The sequence below is a fragment of the Rhinoderma darwinii genome, chromosome 6, assembly GCF_050947455.1.
Source record: "Rhinoderma darwinii isolate aRhiDar2 chromosome 6, aRhiDar2.hap1, whole genome shotgun sequence".
Lineage (NCBI taxonomy): Eukaryota > Metazoa > Chordata > Amphibia > Anura > Rhinodermatidae > Rhinoderma > Rhinoderma darwinii.
Genome location: NC_134692.1, coordinates 141,961,542 through 141,984,295, shown reverse-complemented (window position 1 = coordinate 141,984,295; position 22,754 = coordinate 141,961,542). Strand labels below are relative to the sequence as shown.

Here is a 22,754-nt window from a genome sequence, read left to right as displayed (position 1 = left end):
TCACACATGATAGGATTAGATACAGCTCAGCAGACAGTATCAACATGATAGGATTAGATACACAGCTCAGCAGACAGTATCACACAGGATAGGATTAGATACACAGCTCAGCAGACAGTATCACACATGATAGGATTAGATACACAGCTCAGCAGACAGTACGATAGGATTAATACACGGCTCAGCAGACAGTATCACACATGATAGGATTAGATACACAGCTTAGCAGGCAGGATCACACATGATAGGATTAGATACAGCGGCTCAGCAGACAGTATCACACATGATAGGATTAGATACACAGCTCAGCAGACAGTATCACACATGATAGGATTAGATACACAGCTCAGCAGACAGTATCACACATGATAGGATTAGATACACGGCTCAGCAGACAGTATCACACATGATAGGATTAGATACACAGCTCAGCAGACAGTATCACACATGATAGGATTAGATACACAGCTCAGCAGACAGTATCACACATGACAGGATTAGATACACATCTCAGCAGACAGTATCACACATGATAGGATTAGATACACAGCTCAGCAGACAGTATCACACATGATAGGATTAGATACAGTGCTGAGCAGACAGTATCACACATGATAGGATTAGATACACAGCTCAGCAGACAGAGTATCACACATGATAGGATTAGATACACAGCTCAGCAGACAGTATCACACATGATAGGATTAGATACACAGCTCAGCAGACAGTATCACACATGATAGGATTAGATACACAGCTCAGGCAGACAGTATCACACATGACAGGATTAGATACACATCTCAGCAGACAGTATCACACATGATAGGATTAGATACACAGCTCAGAAGACAGTATCACACATGATAGGATTAGATACAGTGGCTGAGCAGACAGTATCACATATGATAGGATTAGATACACAGCTCAGCAGACAGTATCACACATGATAGGATTAGATACACAGCTCAGCAGACAGTATCACACATGATAGGATTAGATACAGTGGCTGAGCAGACAGTATCACACATGATAGGATTAGATACACAGCTCAGCAGACAGAGTATCACACATGATAGGATTAGATACAGTGGCTGAGCAGACAGTATCACATATGATAGGATTAGATACACAGCTCAGCAGACAGTATCACACATGATAGGATTAGATACAGCTCAGCAGACAGTATCACACATGATAGGATTAGATACACAGCTCAGCAGACAGTATCACACATGATAGGATTAGATACACAGGACAAAAACTGACAAAGGTTGTTTTCCATGTTGCGGTGGTCAGCGGGCACGTTGGAGGTTTTCCAGTAATACTCTTATGTATCAGATGTTATAGGATTATATATGATGGCGGCGTCCACTCTGTCCTCACAGCCGCTCACCTCAATTCAGAGCTTCCCAGATCTCACGTCCCCTGCGCTGACGTTACTGCCAAATAAGAAGCCCCTGTCCCATCGGTCTTGGGTGTTGTGGGGTGTCCCGTCCCCCCCTTATCACTTATAACAAAGATTGTGTAAAACGTTGTCACTGGTTGGTAAGGGCGGGGCTGTGACAACCTGTCATTCATGAGAGTGAGGCTGGTTATCCGGGTTATTAAAATGTATGGCCTATCATTTAGGAAAGGTCATCGTTATAAGATCGGTGGGGGTCCCGACTGCACCCCCGCCGATTAGCTGTTTAAAGGAGCCGCAGAGCTCGTAGGAGCGCCACCTCCGCTTCGTTGCTTCCATGGTTCTTCTCTTCGTTCGCACTTGGACGCGCTGTTGCATTTGTAGCGGCCGTGCGAGTTATTGCACCACTGTACCATTCCAACAATGAAGAGGCTGTGGCCCCTTCAAACAGCTGATCGGCGGGGGTGCCGGGAGTTGGACCCCCACCGATCAGATAATGACCTATCCTAAGGATAGACCATGAATATAACAACAGGAGCAGCTGCCGTGGTATAAGGAGCGCAGGTAAACGAAGGACAACCTAAGGAGGATTATCGCGGTCATGTGTTTTGGGTGGAGTCACCTTTTAAACTCTCCGCAGCCCGTACACTTGGCACCTCAGTAAATACCGGAGACTTAAGAATAGAGGTTCTGATTGGCTGGACCACTTTAAGGAATTGCTGCACCCCGCGTATATATGGCGTTCGCTGCGTGCACCTGGGACTTGTTTGTCGAGCTGAGTCACAGGGATCTCACTCCAGGACAGCTCATAGCGGAGGAGAAGGCGGACAACTCCACTCATCATCCCTAATCTAACGCGCCATGGCCGGGAGGAGGGTAATCGTGGTCTTTGGAGCTACAGGTGAGTCAGCGGGCAGAGGTGACCCTGTACTACAGGACATAAACAGGACTGAATCCTGCTCACCAACGTTTGTTACAGTGTATCAGTGCAGGTAAAATGTATCAGTCTGGAGTCACAGGGGATTGTCCAGGCTGGATACAATTGTAGCAAACCGTCAGCTGTGAGAAGTATTAGGTCAGGACAGGTTTTCTGGCTCTATGTGAATAAGGATGTTACCATCCACTGACAGCAAGCAGAAATCTTGGAAATGAGAAAGAATTGAAACGCAGATTTTATGAACAAAAGAGGAGCCGTAAAATGCGGCAGATTTGTTAACCGCGTGCAAGATGTAAAGTACGCCTGCGATGAGGTGTAGCGTTAAAGGGAATGTTCAAACGAAATATTATTTATCTTTTTTAATCGAAATAGGTTAGAAAATTCTGGGCAGATTAATTTCTTCTACCTTATTTTGTTCTGATCTCCGTTTTCTGATACAGAGCTCCAAATCCCCTGATAGACATAGTTACATGATAAATTCTGACTACCTGCAGCCACCACTAGGGGGAGCTTAATAATTATACACAGAACGCAATAATAACACTGTGTGCAGTGAGCTCCCTCTAGTGGTGACTGGAGGTAGTCAGGATTTTATCATGTAACTGTCTACGCAGCGGTTTTGGAGCTCTGTATCAGAAAAACAAAGCTCCGTCAGCTACAATAATATATTAAGAAAAGAATCATCACAGAATGTTAACCCTGAAAATGACTTCATGATACAATATGGAGAGTTCACTAAAAACGTGGCTCCTAACGGGGGTCCCCTCACGGTCAGGCTCAGGGATCTCGCTCCATACAAATGTCTACCAGCATCTTTTTAGCGTCTTCTTTCCGCAGGGGCTCAGGGTGGATCGGTCGCCGCCGCTCTCCTGGCAGATGGCACCTTTGCGGTCCGGGCAGTGACTCGAGACATCAGCAAAACTGCAGCTGTGAAGCTAAAGGAGGCCGGAGCGGAGGTCGTGCCCGCGGATCTGGACAATGAGAAAAGCCTGGAGGCCGCGCTGGGCGGAGCTTACGGAGCGTTCGTGGTCACCAATGCGTGGGACGGCTCTAAGAAGGATAAAGAAGTTCTCCAGGTGTGTGATGGAAAGTCCTGAGCTGATCGCCAGGAATGACTATAGACGAATGGAATCCGTAGGGAGCAAGAGAATAATAATTTATAATCAACGACAAAAACTTCAGGTGGAACAAGGGCTTATATACCCCACTAGGGGGCAAACTACGCATAAAGAATGGAACTGGGGCTCAGCAGTGACACCTTGTGGCAGGTCTTGGTATTTGCACACTATATGTATTTTGTGTAACCAGTAGGGGTTTTTTTTTTGGATACTTTTTTTTTATACTTCCTTTGTCCGTTATGATGGATCTTTGTACCACAAGTCATAACAGGGATAGGAATCTTTACAGGCCGGCCATATACATATGAGTTGATGGGTGAAGACTCTTCAACTTCACAGCTATATTCTTCCGATCTTTCCGTAAAGGATCGGATCAGACACCAGGCCCAAATGGGGTTTATTTCTTTAGTTATGGAGCATTATAGGACTAGGAGATGTATCACAGCGTATAAAAGCAGATTTGCCATTCAGTAGTCTGGGAAAGCTGAGTGATGATATGAATCTTGAGTTTTGAATAAGACCTAAATGTGTTCCAGGGACAAATGGTTGCAGATCTGTGTAAACGCCTGGATCTGGAGCTGGTAGTCTACAGCGGACTGGAAAATGTGCGGAAGATGACAGGGGGGAAGCTGGATGTATCTCACTTTGACAGTAAAGGCGAAGTGGAGGAATATTTCCGACACATTGATTGTCCCATGACCAGCGTCCGACTGGCCTTCTACTACGAGAACCTGCTGCAAGCGTTCAAACCCCAGAAGAGCAAAGACGGGAAGATGTTTCTGTTAAGTACGAAAAATAAGGGAATGTTTATAAAGGATAAATGTACGAGAGAATCACGTCTGTCCTGTAAAACAATTATTATTATTATCATATAGGGTCCTCTGTCTTGTAGTTTTACAGCGGTATTCCCATCATAGACATATATGGCATATCCACATGATTTGCCATAAAGGTCTGATAGATGTAAGTCCCTGCTCTGCCATGTGGGGGACCCCCGTTCTCGAGATAGCGGATCCCAGATCTGGAAATACATCTTTAATTAAAGCATGTCATAAATGGACAAGAACATTACTAATATAATACTGCTCCTATATACAAGAATATAACTACTATAATACTGCTCTCTATATACAAGAATATAACTACTATAATACTGCACCCTATATACAAGAATATAACTACTATAATACTGCCCCCTATATACAAGAATATAACTACTATAATACTGCCCCTATATACAAGAATATAACTACTATAATACTGCCCCTATATACAAGAATATAACTACTATAATACTGCCCCTATATACAAGAATATAACTACTATAATACTGCCCCCTATATACAAGAATATATCTACTATAATACTGCCTCCTATATAAAAGAATATAACTAATATAATACTGTCCCCTATATACAGGAATATAACTACTATAATACTGCCCCTATATACAAGAATATAACTACTATAATACTGCTCCTATATACAAGAATATAACTACTATAATACTGTCCCCTATATACAAGAATATAACTACTATAATACTGCCCCTATATACAAGAATATAACTACTATAATACTGCCCCCTATATACAAGAATATAACTACTATAATACTGCCCATATATACAAGAATATAACTACTATAATACTGCCTCCTATATACAAGAATATAACTACTATAATACTGCTCCTATATACAAGAATATAACTACTATAATACTGCCTCCTATATACAAGAATATAACTACTATAATACTGCCCCCTATATACAAGAATATAACTACTATAATAGTGCCCCCCTATATACAATAATATAACTACTATAATACTGCTCCTATATACAAGAATATAACTACTATAATACTGCCTCCTATATACAAGATTATAACTACTATAATACTGCCCCCTATATACAAGAATATAACTACTATAATACTGCTCCTATATACAAGAATATAACTACTATAATACTGCTCCTATATACAAGAATATAACTACTATAATACTGCCTCCTATATACAAGAATATAACTACTATAATAGTGCCCCCCTATATACAAGATTATAACTACTATAATACTGCCCCCTATATACAAGAATATAACTACTATAATACTGCTCCTATATACAAGAATATAACTACTATAATACTGCTCCTATATACAAGAATATAACTACTATAATACTGCCTCCTATATACAAGAATATAACTACTATAATAGTGCCCCCCTATATACAAGATTATAACTACTATAATACTGCCCCCTATATACAAGAATATAACTACTATAATACTGCTCCTATATACAAGAATATAACTACTATAATACTGCTCCTATATACAAGAATATAACTACTATAATACTGCCCCCTATATACAAGAATATAACTACTATAATACTGCCTCCTATATACAGGAATATAACTACTATAATACTGCTCCTATATACAAGAATATAACTACTATAATACTGCCCCTATATACAAGAATATAACTACTATAATACTGCACCTATATACAAGAATATAACTACTATAATACTGCTCCTATATACAGGAATATAACTACTATAATACTTCCCCTACATACAAGAATATAACTACTATAATACTGCCCCTATATACAAGAATATAACTACTATAATACTGCCCCTATATACAAGAATATAACTACTATAATACTGCCCCTATATACAAGAATATAACTACTATAATACTGCTCCTATATACAAGAATATAACTACTATAATACTGCCCCTATATACAAGAATATAACTACTATAATACTGCCCCTATATACAAGAATATAACTACTATAATACTGCTCCTATATACAAGAATATAACTACTATAATACTACCCCTATATACAAGAATATAACTACTATAATACTGCCCTATATACAAGGATATAACTACTATAATACTGCTCCTATATACAAGAATATAACTACTATAATACTGCCCTATATACAAGGATATAACTACTATAATACTGCCTCCTATATACAAGAATATAACTACTATAATACTGCTCCTATATACAAGAATATAACTACTATAATACTGCCCCCTATATACAAGAATATATCTACTATAATACTGCCCCTATATACAGGAATATAACTACTATAATACTGCCACCTATATACAAGAATATATCTACTATAATACTGCCCCTATATACAGGAATATAACTACTATAATACTGCCCCTATATACAAGAATATATCTACTATAATACTGCCCCTATATACAGGAATATAACTACTATAATACTGCCACCTATATACAAGAATATATCTACTATAATACTGCCCCTATATACAAGAATATAACTGCTATAATACTGCCCCTATATACAAGAATATAACTACTATAATACTGCTCCTATATACAAGAATATAACTACTATAATACTGCCCTATATACAAGAATATAACTACTATAATGCTGCTCCTATATACAAGAATATAACTACTATAATACTGCCTCCTATATACAAGAATATAACTACTATAATACTGCTCCTATATACAAGAATATAACTACTATAAGGGCATGACCACACATGGCGGATTTCCTCCGCAACTGTCCGCATCAATGCCGCACAGAATCTGCGTTGCAGATTCTGCAGCGGATCTGCACAAAATGTGCAGAAAATTGATGCGGACTGGCCGCTGCGGACTGCAGGAAAAGTGCTTCTCTTCTCCCTATTCAGTGCAGGATAGAGAGAAGGGACAGCACTTTCCCTAGTGAAAGTCAAAGAAATTCATACTTACCGGCCGTTGTCTTGGTGACGCGTCCCTCTTTCGGCATCCGGCCCGACCTCCCTGGATGACGCTCCAGTCCATGTGACCGCTGCAGCCTGTGCTTGGCCTGTGATTGGCTGCAGCCGTCACTTACACTGAAACGTCATCCTGGGAGGCCGGACTGGAGACAGACGCAGGGAGTTCTCGGTAAGTATGAACTTATATATTTTTTTACAGATACATGTATATTGAGATCGGTAGTCACTGTCCCGGGTGCAGAAACAGTTACTGCCGATCGCGTAACTCTTTCAGCACCCTGGACAGTGACTATTTACAGACGTCTCCTAGCAACGCTCCCGTCATTACGGGAGCCCCATTGACTTCCTCAGTCTGGCTGTAGACCTAGAAATACATAGGTCCAGCCAGAATGAAGAAATGTCATGGTAGTAAAAACAATACGCTCCGCAGCACACATAAGATCTGCGGACTTCATTGCGGAATTTTGACTCTCCATTGAAGTCAATGGAGAAATTCCGCCATGAGTCCGCAACCAGTCCGCCACTGCTCCGCAACAGACAGAGCATGCTGCGGACACCAAATTCCGCTCCGCAGCCTATGCTCCGCAGCGGAATTGTACGCATCGTGTAAACGAACACTGCTAAATTAAAGTGAAAGTCAATGGAGAAACGGCTCCGCTGCGGATTAACGCTGCGGAGTGTCCGCAGCGGAATTTAAGTGAAATTCCGCTATGTGTGAACCCGCCCTAATACTGCTCCTATATACAAGAATATAACTACTATAATACTGCCCCCTATACACAAGAATATAACTACTATAATACTGCCCCCTATATACAAGACTATAACTGCTATAATACTGCCGCCTATATACAAGAATATAACTACTATAATACTGCCGCCTATATACAAGAATATAACTACTATAATACTGCCCTATATACAAGAATATAACTACTATAATACTGCTTCCTATATACAAGAATATAACTACTATAATACTGCCCCTATATACAAGAATATAACTATTATAATACTGCTCCCTATATACAAGAATATAACTGCTATAATACTGCTCCTATATACAAGAATATAACTACTATAATACTGCTCCTATATACAAGAATATATCTACTATAATACTGCCCCCTATATACAAGAATATAACTACTATAATACTGCCCCCTATATACAAGAATATAACTACTATAATACTGCTCCTATATACAAGAATATAACTACTATAATACTGCCCTATATACAAGAATATAACTACTATAATACTGCTCCTATATACAAGAATTTAACTACTATAATACTGTCCCTATATACAAGAATATAACTACTATAATACTGCTCCTATATACAAGAATATAACTACTATAATACTGCTCCTATATACAAGAATATAACTACTATAATACTGCCCCTATATACAAGAATATAACTACTATAATACTGCCGCCTATATACAAGAATATAACTACTATAATACTGCCCCTATATACAAGAATATAACTACTATAATACTGCCCCTATATACAAGAATATAACTACTATAATACTGCCCCTATATACAAGAATATAACTACTATAATACTTCCCCTACATACAAGAATATAACTACTATAATACTGCCCCCTATATACAAGAATATAACTACTATAATACTGCCCCTATATACAATAATATAACTACTATAATACTGCCCCTATATACAAGAATATAACTACTATAATACTGCCCACTATATACAGGAATATAACTACTATAATACTGCCCCTATATACAAGAATATAACTACTATAATACTGCCCCCTATATACAAGAATATAACTACTATAATACTGCCCCTATATACAAGAATATAACTACTATAATACTGCCCCCTATATACAAGAATATAACTACTATAATACTGCCCCTATATACAAGAATATAACTACTATAATACTGCCCCTATATACAAGAATATAACTACTATAATACTTCCCCTACATACAAGAATATAACTACTATAATACTGCCCCCTATATACAAGAATATAACTACTATAATACTGCCCCTATATACAATAATATAACTACTATAATACTGCCCCTATATACAAGAATATAACTACTATAATACTGCCCACTATATACAGGAATATAACTACTATAATACTGCCCCTATATACAAGAATATAACTACTATAATACTGCCCCCTATATACAAGAATATAACTACTATAATACTGCCCCTATATACAAGAATATAACTACTATAATACTGCCCCCTATATACAAGAATATAACTACTATAATACTGCCCCTATATACAAGAATATAACTACTATAATACTGCCCCTATATACAAGAATATAACTACTATAATACTGCCCCCTATATACAAGAACATAACTACTATAATACTGCTCCTATATACAAGAATATAACTACTATAATACTGCCCCTATATACAGGAATATAACTACTATAATACTGCCCCTATATACAAGAATAGAACTACTATAATACTGCCTCCTATATACAAGAATATAACTACTATAATACTGCCCCTATATACAAGAATAGAACTACTATAATACTGCCTCCTATATACAAGAATATAACTACTATAATACTGCCCCTATATACAAGAATATAACTACTATAATACTGCCCTTATATACAAGAATATAACTACTATAATACTGCTCCTATATACAAGAATATAACTACTATAATACTGCCCCCTATATACAAGAATATATCTACTATAATACTGCCTCCTATATACAAGAATATAACTACTATAACACTGCCCCCTATATACAAGAATATAACTACTATAATACTGCCCCCTATATACAAGAATATAACTACTATAATACTGCTCCTATATACAAGAATATAACTACTATAATACTGCCTCTATATACAAGAATATAACTACTATAATACTTCTCCTATATACAAGAATATAACTACTATAATACTACCCTCTATATACAAGAATATAACTACTATAACACTGCCCCTATATACAAGAATATAACTACTATAATACTGCTCCTATATACAAGAATATAACTACTATAATACTGCCCCTATATACAAGAATATAACTACTATAATACTGCCCCTATATACAAGAATATAACTACTATAATACTGCCCCCTATATACAAGAATATAACCACTATAATACTGCTCCTCTATACAAGAATATACTACTATAATACTGCCCCCTATATACAGGAATATAACTACTATAATACTGCCCCTATATACAAGAATATAACTACTATAATACTGCCCCCTATATACAAGAATATAACTACTATAATACTGCCACTATATACAAGAATATAACTACTATAATACTGCCCCCTATATACAAGAATATAACTACTATAATACTACCCCTATATACAGGAATATAACTACTATAATACTGCTCCTATATACAAGAATATAACTACTATAATACTGCTCCTATATACAAGAATATAACTACTATAATACTGCCCCCTATATACAAGAATATAACTACTATAATACTGCTCCTATATACAAGAATATAACTACTATAATACTGCCTCCTATATACAAGAATATAACTACTATAATACTGCTCCTATATACAAGAATATAACTACTATAATACTGCTCCTATATACAAGAATATAACTACTATAATACTGCCTCCTATATACAAGAATATAACTACTATAATACTGCTCCTATATACAAGAATATAACTACTATAATACTGCTCCTATATACAAGAATATAACTACTATAATACTGTCCCCTATATACAAGAATATAACTACTATAATACTGCCCCTATATACGAGAATATAACTACTGTAATACCCCTATATGCAAGAATACAACTACTATAATACTGCTCCCTATATACAAGAATATAACTACTATAATACTGCCCTTATATACAAGAATATAACTACTATAATACTGCTCCTATATACAAGAATATAACTACTATAATACTGCCCCCTATATACAAGAATATATCTACTATAATACTGCCTCCTATATACAAGAATATAACTACTATAACACTGCCCCCTATATACAAGAATATAACTACTATAATACTGCCCCCTATATACAAGAATATAACTACTATAATACTGCCCCTATATACAGGAATATAACTACTATAATACTGCCCCTATATACAAGAATAGAACTACTATAATACTGCCTCCTATATACAAGAATATAACTACTATAATACTGCCCCTATATACAAGAATAGAACTACTATAATACTGCCTCCTATATACAAGAATATAACTACTATAATACTGCCCCTATATACAAGAATATAACTACTATAATACTGCCCTTATATACAAGAATATAACTACTATAATACTGCTCCTATATACAAGAATATAACTACTATAATACTGCCCCCTATATACAAGAATATATCTACTATAATACTGCCTCCTATATACAAGAATATAACTACTATAACACTGCCCCCTATATACAAGAATATAACTACTATAATACTGCCCCCTATATACAAGAATATAACTACTATAATACTGCTCCTATATACAAGAATATAACTACTATAATACTGCCTCTATATACAAGAATATAACTACTATAATACTTCTCCTATATACAAGAATATAACTACTATAATACTACCCTCTATATACAAGAATATAACTACTATAACACTGCCCCTATATACAAGAATATAACTACTATAATACTGCTCCTATATACAAGAATATAACTACTATAATACTGCCCCTATATACAAGAATATAACTACTATAATACTGCCCCTATATACAAGAATATAACTACTATAATACTGCCCCCTATATACAAGAATATAACCACTATAATACTGCTCCTCTATACAAGAATATACTACTATAATACTGCCCCCTATATACAGGAATATAACTACTATAATATTGCCCCTATATACAAGAATATAACTACTATAATACTGCCCCCTATATACAAGAATATAACTACTATAATACTGCCACTATATACAAGAATATAACTACTATAATACTGCTCCTATATACAAGAATATAACTACTATAATACTGCCCCCTATATACAAGAATATAACTACTATAATACTACCCCTATATACAGGAATATAACTACTATAATACTGCTCCTATATACAAGAATATAACTACTATAATACTGCTCCTATATACAAGAATATAACTACTATAATACTGCCCCCTATATACAAGAATATAACTACTATAATACTGCTCCTATATACAAGAATATAACTACTATAATACTGCCTCCTATATACAAGAATATAACTACTATAATACTGCTCCTATATACAAGAATATAACTACTATAATACTGCTCCTATATACAAGAATATAACTACTATAATACTGCCTCCTATATACAAGAATATAACTACTATAATACTGCTCCTATATACAAGAATATAACTACTATAATACTGCTCCTATATACAAGAATATAACTACTATAATACTGTCCCCTATATACAAGAATATAACTACTATAATACTGCCCCTATATACGAGAATATAACTACTGTAATACCCCTATATGCAAGAATACAACTACTATAATACTGCTCCCTATATACAAGAATATAACTACTATAATACTGCCCCCTATATACAAGAATATAACTACTATAATACTGCTCCCTATATACAAGAATATAACTACTATAATACTGCCCCCTATATACAAGACTATAACTACTATAATACTGCTCCCTATACACAAGAATATAACTACTATAATACTGCTCCTATATACAAGAATATAACTACTATAATACTGCCCCCTATATACAAGAATATAACTACTATAATACTACCCCTATATACAAGAATATAACTACTATAATACTGCCTCCTATATACAAGAATATAACTACTATAATACTGCCCCCTATATACAAGAATATAACTACTATAATACTGCTCCCTATATACAAGAATATAACTACTATAACACTGCCCCTATATACAAGAATATAACTACTATAATACTGCCCCCTATATACAAGAATATATCTACTATAATACTGCCCCTATATACAAGAATATAACTACTATACTACTGCCCCTATATACAAGAATATAACTACTATAATACTGCCCCCTATATACAAGAATATAACTACTATAATACTGCCTATATACAAGAATATAACTACTATAATACTGCCCCTATATACAGGAATATAACTACTATAATACTGCCTCCTATATACAAGAATATAACTACTATAATACTGCCCCCTATATACAAGAATATATCTACTATAATACTGCCCCCTATATACAAGAATATAACTACTATAATACTGCCCCTATATACAAGAATATAACTACTATAATACTGCCTCCTATATACAAGAATATAACTACTATAATACTGCCCCTATATACAAGAATATAACTACTATAATTCTGCCCCCTATGTACAAGAATATAACTACTATAATACTGCTCCCTATATACAAGAATATAACTACTATAATACTGCCCCTATATACAAGAATATAACTACTATAATACTGCCACTATATACAAGAATATAACTACTATAATACTGCCCCCTATATACAAGAATATAACTACTATAATACTGCCCCTATATACAAGAATATAACTACTATAATACTGCCCCCTATATACAAGAATATAACTACTATAATACTGCTCCTATATACAGGAATATAACTATTATAACGCTGGTTAAAGCAGTGTGATAACAGTATTTGGGGTGTATTCGGCCCCCACAGTGGGTTGTTAGCATAGAGCTAATACACCCTGGAGACCCTGATGCTGCCAGGTCACCCCTCCCCCCATTACGTTTCCTGTCATAGTCCTGCCAGCTGATGTCTATTGTATGAAGTCTTGTGATGTCTTGATGGACATCTCTGGTATTGCAGGCATACCGATGGGTGAGGTTCCCCTGGATGGGATATCAGTGGAAGATCTCGGTCCTGCAGTCGTCTCCATTCTAAAATCTCCTGCATCTTACAAAGGAAAGAACATTGGACTCAGCGCAGGGAAGATAACGGTGGAAGAATATGCGGAAATAATGTCCACGGTCACCAAGAATATCATCAAAGACGCCAAGGTGACAAAGACAACAAGAGGGTCCCATATATACAAATAAGGTTCCCATCGAGTCCTGGGGTCGTTCATCTACTGACAAATATATCGATCTTTAGGAAAGCCGAGTGATGTCCATTATTACATCTTCATCAGGGTTGCCATCCAGCTCTCCTAGAATTCCTCATGGTGCCCAGTAATATACCAGTACAAGTAGTGGTGCCCAGTAATATACCAGTACAAGTAGTAGTGCCCAGTAATATACCAGTACAAGTAGTGGTGCCCAGTAATATACCAGTACAAGTAGTGGTGCCCAGTAATATACCAGTACAAGTAGTAGTGCCCAATAATATACCAGTACAAGTAGTAGTGCCCAGTAATATACCAGTACAAGTAGTAGTGCCCAGTAATATACCAGTACAAGTAGTAGTGCCCAGTATTATATCAGTACAAGTAGTAGTGCCCAGTAATATACCAGTACAAGTAGTAGTGCCCAGTAATATACCAGTACAAGTAGTAGTGCCCAGTAATATACCAGTACAAGTAGTGGTGCCCAGTAATATACCAGTACAAGTAGTAGTGCCCAGTAATATACCAGTACAAGTAGTAGTGCCCAGTAATATACCAGTACAAGTAGTGGTGCCCAGTAATATACCAGTACAAGTAGTGGTGCCCAGTAATATACCAGTACAAGTAGTGGTGCCCAGTAATATACCAGTACAAGTAGTGGTGCCCAGTAATATACCAGTACAAGTAGTGGTGCCCAGTAATATACCAGTACAAGTAGTGGTGCCCAGTAATATACCAGTACAAGTAGTGGTGCCCAGTAATATACCAGTACAAGTAGTAGTGCCCAGTAATATACCAGTACAAGTAGTAGTGCCCAGTAATATACCAGTACAAGTAGTGGTGCCCAGTAATATACCAGTACAAGTAGTAGTGCCTAGTAATATACCAGTACAAGTTGTGGTGCCCAGTAATATATCAGTACAAGTAGTGGTGCCCAGTAATATACCAGTACAAGTAGTAGTGCCCAGTAATATACCAGTACAAGTAGTGGTACCCAGTAATATACCAGTACAAGTAGTGGTGCCCAGTAATATACCAGTACAAGTAGTAGTGCCCAGTAATATACCAGTACAAGTAGTAGTGCCCAGTAATATACCAGTACAAGTAGTAGTGCCCAGTAATATACCAGTACAAGTAGTAGTGCCCAGTAATATACCAGTACAAGTAGTGGTGCCCAGTAATATACCAGTACAAGTAGTGGTGCCCAGTAATATACCAGTACAAGTAGTAGTGCCCAGTAATATACCAGTACAAGTAGTAGTGCCTAGTAATATACCAGTACAAGTAGTGGTGCCCAGTAATATACCAGTACAAGTAGTAGTGCCCAGTAATATACCAGTACAAGTAGTAGTGCCCAGTAATATACCAGTACAAGTAGTAGTGCCCAGTAATATACCAGTACAAGTAGTAGTGCCCAGTAATATACCAGTAGAAGTAGTAGTGCCCAGTAATATACCAGTACAAGTAGTGGTGCCCAGTAATATACCAGTACAAGTAGTGGTGCCCAGTAATATACCAGTACAAGTAGTAGTGCCCAGTCATATACCATTACAAGTAGTAGTGCCCAGTAATATACCAGTACAAGTAGTAGTGCCCAGTAATATACCAGTACAAGTAGTAGTGCCCAGTAATATACCAGTACAAGTAGTGGTGCCCAGTAATATACCAGTACAAGTAGTGGTGCCCAGTAATATACCAGTACAAGTAGTAGTGCCCAGTCATATACCATTACAAGTAGTAGTGCCCAGTCATATACCATTACAAGTAGTAGTGCCCAGTAATATACCAGTACAAGTAGTGGTGCCCAGTAATATACCAGTACAAGTAGTAGTGCCCAGTAATATACCAGTACAAGTAGTGGTGCCCAGTAATATACCAGTACAAGTAGTGGTGCCCAGTAATATACCAGTACAAGTAGTGGTGCCCAGTAATATACCAGTACAAGTAGTAGTGCCCAGTAATATACCAGTACAAGTAGTAGTGCCCAGTAATATACCAGTACAAGTAGTGGTGCCCAGTAATATACCAGTACAAGTAGTGGTGCCCAGTAATATACCAGTACAAGTAGTAGTGCCCAGTAATATACCATTACAAGTAGTAGTGCCCAGTAATATACCAGTACAAGTAGTAGTGCCCAGTAATATACCAGTACAAGTAGTAGTGCCCAGTAATATACCAGTACAAGTAGTGGTGCCCAGTAATATACCAGTACAAGTAGTGGTGCCCAGTAATATACCAGTACAAGTAGTAGTGCCCAGTCATATACCATTACAAGTAGTAGTGCCCAGTCATATACCATTACAAGTAGTAGTGCCCAGTAATATACCAGTACAAGTAGTGGTGCCCAGTAATATACCAGTACAAGTAGTAGTGCCCAGTAATATACCAGTACAAGTAGTAGTGCCCAGTAATATACCAGTACAAGTAGTGGTGCCCAGTAATATACCAGTACAAGTAGTGGTGCCCAGTAATATACCAGTACAAGTAGTAGTGCCCAGTAATATACCAGTACAAGTAGTGGTGCCCAGTAATATACCAGTACAAGTAGTGGTGCCCAGTAATATACCAGTACAAGTAGTAGTGCCCAGTAATATACCAGTACAAGTAGTAGTGCCCAGTAATATACCAGTACAAGTAGTGGTGCCCAGTAATATACCAGTACAAGTAGTGGTGCCCAGTAATATACCAGTACAAGTAGTAGTGCCCAGTCATATACCATTACAAGTAGTAGTGCCCAGTAATATACCAGTACAAGTAGTAGTGCCCAGTAATATACCAGTACAAGTAGTAGTGCCCAGTAATATACCAGTACAAGTAGTAGTGCCCAGTAATATACCAGTAGAAGCCACCAATACTAGTAAAGGCCATTACTGTGCCACCAGTCGCTTCCGTCAGACTTGGTGCCCATGAGAGTTGATGCCCGTCGCTTGGATCCAGTCTACCCATCTCTTCATTCTTATTCTTTAGATTCTTCCTGACACATATGAGGAGCGGGCAGGGGCACACAGCATGGCCAACATGTTCCGATTCTACATGATGAGACCCGACCGGGACGTGGCGCTCACCCACAAACTCAACCCCAAGGTCAGAAACTTCCAGCAATGGATGGAGGAGAACGAGGAGGCGTTCAAGAAATAATGTCATGGCCGCCACAATAAAGTCTTCTCACCCTGCCGGGCATCTCTGGTCGACTTTATTTCAGATTTAACCCTTTGTAGATTTATAGGTTATTAAAATGATGAGTAATTCTTACAAGTTTCAAAATTAAAATTCCAATAATCCGGCATCTGACACTCCAGGATTCGTGAGCATCCGGCGTCCGCCAAAAAAGAGGTCTCGCATCAGATTGTACCGAACGCGGGAAAAAACAAACGCAAAATACCATCGTGTTATGGAGACGGTTTTATTTGTTTTTTTATTTCTAATTTTTTTTTCTTCTTATATTTGGATATTTTTTTTAATATTTGGTTTTGTTTTTTTTACTAATTCGTTTTTTAATTTCCCTAAAAACGAACACAGAAACAATCTTAGGCAAGTTTCTTTCAGAGCGTTTTTGTTGCGTTTTCATCTGTGGCTGTTAAACCCTATGCAAAAACCGCAGGCCAAAAATCGGCGCAAAAAATGTGCTGTTTCCATGTCAAAATCAGCGCCAAGAACTTTGTGTGAACTGACCCTAAAAAGCAAGTCAAGAACCCCGTGTGGAGACGACTTGGGCGGCTTCACATGCGTTGCTTTTTCTAAAAACGGCACTTTTTTTTGTGTTTTTCCGGGTGTTTTTTGCTGCATATTTTGCGTCAAAAAACGCTGTGGCGAGATGTAAGCTGGAAGTCAACGGGAAAATATAGAACGCACTAGAAAAATTGTGTCTTATCGGTGGCATCTTTTCTCTTCTTGCTGAGAGGTTTTGGCGTTTTTTTTAAAGGATTTACTGGCGTTTTTCTCCCATATTTTTTTATTTTACAGAAAAAGTTGAGTTTTTGCAGAAAATTTAGAAGACAGAATTAGGGTCGGTCCCCAACTCGTGCCACAACGAGGGGCCCCTAAACCATCGTTCCAATCCCATCAATTCCTGTGGGCGTCAATATTTCCTCAGACATTTTGAGATCTCGGCGCCAAATGGGCACGGTGCTTGGAAGAGGCCCATGTTCTTATGACTGGGGGGTGGTCCTCGCTGACTTTAGCAGGCAATGTTCTAGTTTAAAAAAAATAATTAACGGATAAAAACTTCTAACAGCAAAAAAATTTGCACAATTTTTGTAAAAAAAATTCTAAATTGTAATACTTTTGAAGAACTTTTTCAATTTCCCTATAAAATATCCGGAGTAAATGCGTGTCCTCGTTATACCTGTAAATAAAAGCTCTGGGAGACGGGCGTGCCCAGAATGTTCTCCAAATAAAGTAAATCCCTTCTACTCCACTCCTCACACAAGCTGCGCCTTGTCGGTTGTGCTGAGTCACTGGGGTAAGGCTGCGATATAAGGGGGGAGCGCGGCCATTGTATACACACCGGTCCTGACGACTTCCAGATCCTCCTCATGGCTGCAAAGAAAATTATCACAGTGTTTGGAGCCACAGGTAAGTGCTGCAGGCGCTATCCCCACCGGGCCCCATGTCTAGGAGGGCCACAGGTTCCTGTGCAAAGTGAGGTATCTGCTATCACGGGGCTATGCTGCGGATCTAGATATAGGGGGGGGGGGGCAGTGGTTGCTGTCACAGCTGGATCCTATCAATGGCACGTGCGGGGCCCGGATACACGTTCCCATCCAGATCTCAGGATCATCAGGCGGCACGTCCAGGCGTGAACGCTGGGGGTAGTAGTAGCTGCACTGGTTCTGCCTATTCAAGATGTAAATCAAAATCCTACAGGAAGCCAGATAAATGACAAGTATATTTTTGGATTGGGGGAGAAGTTGGAGGATCGGGGGTTGCGGAGGATATAAACTGCTTGCTCCGTATTGATCTCGCCCCCTGCAGGGCTATAGACAAAATACATGGATTCCCTCTAGATCAGAGATGCCCATCCTTGTACCCTTCATTTGTGGGGCATCGATAGTAGTAACGTCTATGGACCTGATGCAAGAATTGTAAGAGGGGTCCCCCAACTACTACGACCTATTCATAATACTGCACCCCGACCCCAGGTGTGACTATTTATTATAGATCTGACCCTGTTGGCATCCTGGGGGTGCCCCTACTGCTAAAGCAGCTTAATGCGGGGAATGGGCAAAGCATTCTATAAGTTGAGGTTCAGGTTTGCCCGAAGGTTTTTGAGATCACTTTGCCGTCACTATCGTAAACAAGTAATGGAACCCCCCAGACCTGGTCCTACTGGTGGGGATCACCAGTCTAGATATTTAGGGGTGTCATTATTGATAGTGGGGGCTGTGGTGCGCCCATATACATTGCTTTAGGAGGAGGCTGGCAGGGGGCTCCACTGGCCTTCGTCGGAAGTTGGTGGTCAACTATGAAGCCCTTTTACGGGCCGGCTTCGTGTTACGTGCAGAGTTTTTGAATTTTACAAGTTTCTACTCCTGCCGGAGCGTCTGAGACTAGAAGACCGGAGCTGCGCTAATGATACCGTGAGAGGCGAATGGGGTAAAAATCAAAGTATTCTGGATTATCGGGCAGTGCAAGCGCCGGACTATTGAAAGCAAACACAAAATATCGAACCTACACGTATATATTTCAGGACCATTCCCTGGCCTATATTATACAATTACAGTTACCGATGTTTGATTTTAATTTCAGGGGCTCAGGGCGGTTCGGTCGCTGGCGCTCTCTTAAAGGACTGCAGCTTTGCGGTCCGGGCAGTGACTCGAGACATCAGCAAGCCTGCAGCTGTGAAGCTAAAGGAGGCCGGAGCGGAGCTCGTGTCCGCAGATCTGGACAATGAGAAAAGTCTGGAGGCCGCGCTGGGCGGAGCTTACGCAGCGTTCGTGGTCACCAACTTCTGGGATCACTTCAGTAAGGAAAAGGAGGTGAAACAGGTGAGATCTGCCGGCCCACGTGGGTTACGTAACTGATCTGGTCATATTGAAAAGCTGCAAAGAAGGTATTAAAAATACAACAACCATGCACTACCTGTAATGACCACTAGGTGTAGCCAAACCAATCAAATCACTACATGATTGTCCTATGTAATTTGTACACTACACCGGGCAGGAATCTTGTATACTGTTTGTAGGGTGTCACAATAAATATGGCCAGGGGTGGGACAAGCTCTCGAGGTGCCTGATGCACGGCTTTCAGACTATCCCCCGGCCCCCGAAGTTCAGTTTGTATCGTTCAGCCGACGACTATGAACCCTGAATAATCCAGTAATCTGCCCATTTCAACATGCGTGTTATATCCGTGTATGTGCGGTCTTGTCGTATGTGTGTCAACATTGGCTGAAATTTAAAGGAATCCATAAATTGGGCCTCCCCCCCCCCCCCCCTCAATTGCACCCCAGACAGTCGCCTAATCCTGGGCCTGATGAACGATTATTTTTTGGGGGAACTGTTGTGCACAGGACGTGATAGACACAGATGTGACATATTTTGGGGGTGTTGACCCCTCGCTGACGACGATTTTACGTCTATGACTTGAGATTATTTATCATAAATGTAGAATTTATTACGTTGCAGGGAAAAATGTTGGCGGACTTGTGTAAGCGCCTGGGCCTGCAGCACGTGGTCTACAGCGGACTGGAGAACGTCAACAAGTTGACGGGGGGGAAGCTGGACGTCTCGCATTTTGACAGTAAAGGGGAGGTGGAGGAATATTTCCGAGACATCTCCTGCCCCATGACCAGTGTGAGACTCGCCTTCTACTTTGAGAATTTCTTGACTGATTGTAAACCCCAGAAATCGAAGGATGGCAAGAGCTACGATCTGGGTGAGACTTCAGCAGATCTATTAGATTCGGGATCCTTTATTAGCCACGGCAACCAATCAGAGTTCAGCATTCATACTGGAAGCTGTCTATGAAACAAGGCCTGTGATTGGCTGCCAGGGACATCAAGTTTTGATTGATTTTCTTGTGATCCTTTTTTTTTCTTTTTCTTGCAGTTATTCCCATGTGCGATGTCCCCATGGATGGGATCTCTGTGTCCGATCTGGGTCCAGCAGTCCTCAGCATCCTGAAGAGTCCAAAGGATTATATAGGGAAGGACGTCGGACTCAGCGCTGAGAAACGGACGGTGGCGCAATACGCAGAGATCATGTCCAAAGTCTCTGGCAAGACCATCAAAGACGCCAAGGTGAGGCCATCACTCGTGTCTAGGATGGGACAGCTTCCTGTCTTCACCACTAGGGGGCGATGTGTATACAGTAGTATAAGCTCCTATTGACCTGAATAGTCGCTGAATACAGATTGCCCCCTAGTGGCCGAAACTGTCAGCTTAGATTTTTATCCAACAAATCTCAGCTGCCAGTTTCTGCCACTAGGGGGCAAGACTGTAGGACTGTGCCCTGTACTGAATGAATAGAGCACTGGAGCCTGATCACATTTTTTAAAGAATGACTCCAAATCTTTGCTGCTGCTTTTCTTCCTAAAGAAATGTAACACTAGATGTAATTTAATATATCTTTAAAGCGGTCAGAGCTTTGTTTTCCTAATACAGAGCTCCAAAAACCTCTGCATAGACATAGTTACATGATAAAGTTCCGTCTGCCTGCAGCCACCACTAGAGGGAGCTTATTGTATACAGTGTTATTGTTGACTTCTATGTATAATCTGTATGCAGCGAGCTCCTAAGCTCCCCCTAGTGGTGACTGCAGGCATCCAGAATTTTTTCATTTATCTCTATGTTGGGGATTGAGCTAAGACTCCAGGGCTGATCATTATCGGGAAAATGTTTTTTTTGATGTTTTGCCCTTTTGCTTGTCTCACAGATTCCCCCTGAGGTTTACGAGAAGCTGCCCTTCCCAGGGGCACAGGAAATGGCCAACATGTTCAAGTTTTACTTGATGATCCCCAACCGGGACGTGGCGCTCACCCACAAACTGAACCCGAATACCAAGAGTTTCCAGCAGTGGTTGGAGGAGATGAAGGCGGCGTTCATCAAAGCCTTGTAAATGAGGGGGGTTCACTTTTTCTTTTTTACAAATAAAAGTTGCAAAAATGAAAAAATCTTTATTGTTTCTTATGGGCTGAAGTCACATGACAGAGGTGAGGATGGCATAACATTATGTATTATATATATATACACACACACATCCATAGGACAAGAATATCAGATTTTCCAGACAGAATTCTGGAAACAAAGTTTAGAAATGATTTGGAATAAATTCCAGGGTTCCAATAAAAATTACCCGATGCCCAATCCTGTTGGTCTGAGACCTGCACTT

At 38.9% G+C, this 22,754-nt stretch overlaps 2 protein-coding genes across 2 annotated transcripts in view; both read left to right on the top strand.

The window, feature by feature from the left end:
* LOC142656537 (nmrA-like family domain-containing protein 1) overlaps nucleotides 1-17,564 on the top strand; it is a 396,968-nt gene extending 379,404 nt beyond the window's left edge. The window contains exons 2-5 of the mRNA XM_075831468.1: nucleotides 3,177-3,415; nucleotides 3,994-4,243; nucleotides 14,190-14,380; nucleotides 17,392-17,564. Coding sequence (XP_075687583.1) covers nucleotides 3,177-3,415; nucleotides 3,994-4,243; nucleotides 14,190-14,380; nucleotides 17,392-17,562 — 851 coding nt within the window. The 3' untranslated portion in view covers nucleotides 17,563-17,564. The remainder of the gene's footprint in view (nucleotides 1-3,176; nucleotides 3,416-3,993; nucleotides 4,244-14,189; nucleotides 14,381-17,391) is intronic.
* A 1,321-nt stretch (nucleotides 17,565-18,885) lies between these two features.
* On the top strand, nucleotides 18,886-22,483 carry LOC142656535 (nmrA-like family domain-containing protein 1). Its single transcript, XM_075831466.1, has 5 exons — nucleotides 18,886-18,999; nucleotides 20,173-20,411; nucleotides 21,051-21,300; nucleotides 21,474-21,664; nucleotides 22,299-22,483. The coding sequence occupies exons 1-5, from the start codon at nucleotides 18,960-18,962 to the stop codon at nucleotides 22,479-22,481; spliced, it is 903 nt and encodes a 300-aa protein (XP_075687581.1). The 5' UTR covers nucleotides 18,886-18,959; the 3' UTR covers nucleotides 22,482-22,483.
* The last annotated feature ends 271 nt before the right edge of the window (nucleotides 22,484-22,754 follow it).

Excerpts from the sequence above, each read along its gene's own strand:
- LOC142656535 (XM_075831466.1), top strand. The coding sequence starts at position 18,960 with ATGGCTGCAAAGAAAATTATCACAGTGTTTGGAGCCACAG. Across the intron at positions 19,000-20,172 it reads CACAGTGTTTGGAGCCACAG|GGGCTCAGGGCGGTTCGGTC; the intron begins GTAAGTGCTGCA and ends TTTTAATTTCAG. Across the intron at positions 20,412-21,050 it reads AGGAAAAGGAGGTGAAACAG|GGAAAAATGTTGGCGGACTT; the intron begins GTGAGATCTGCC and ends ATTACGTTGCAG.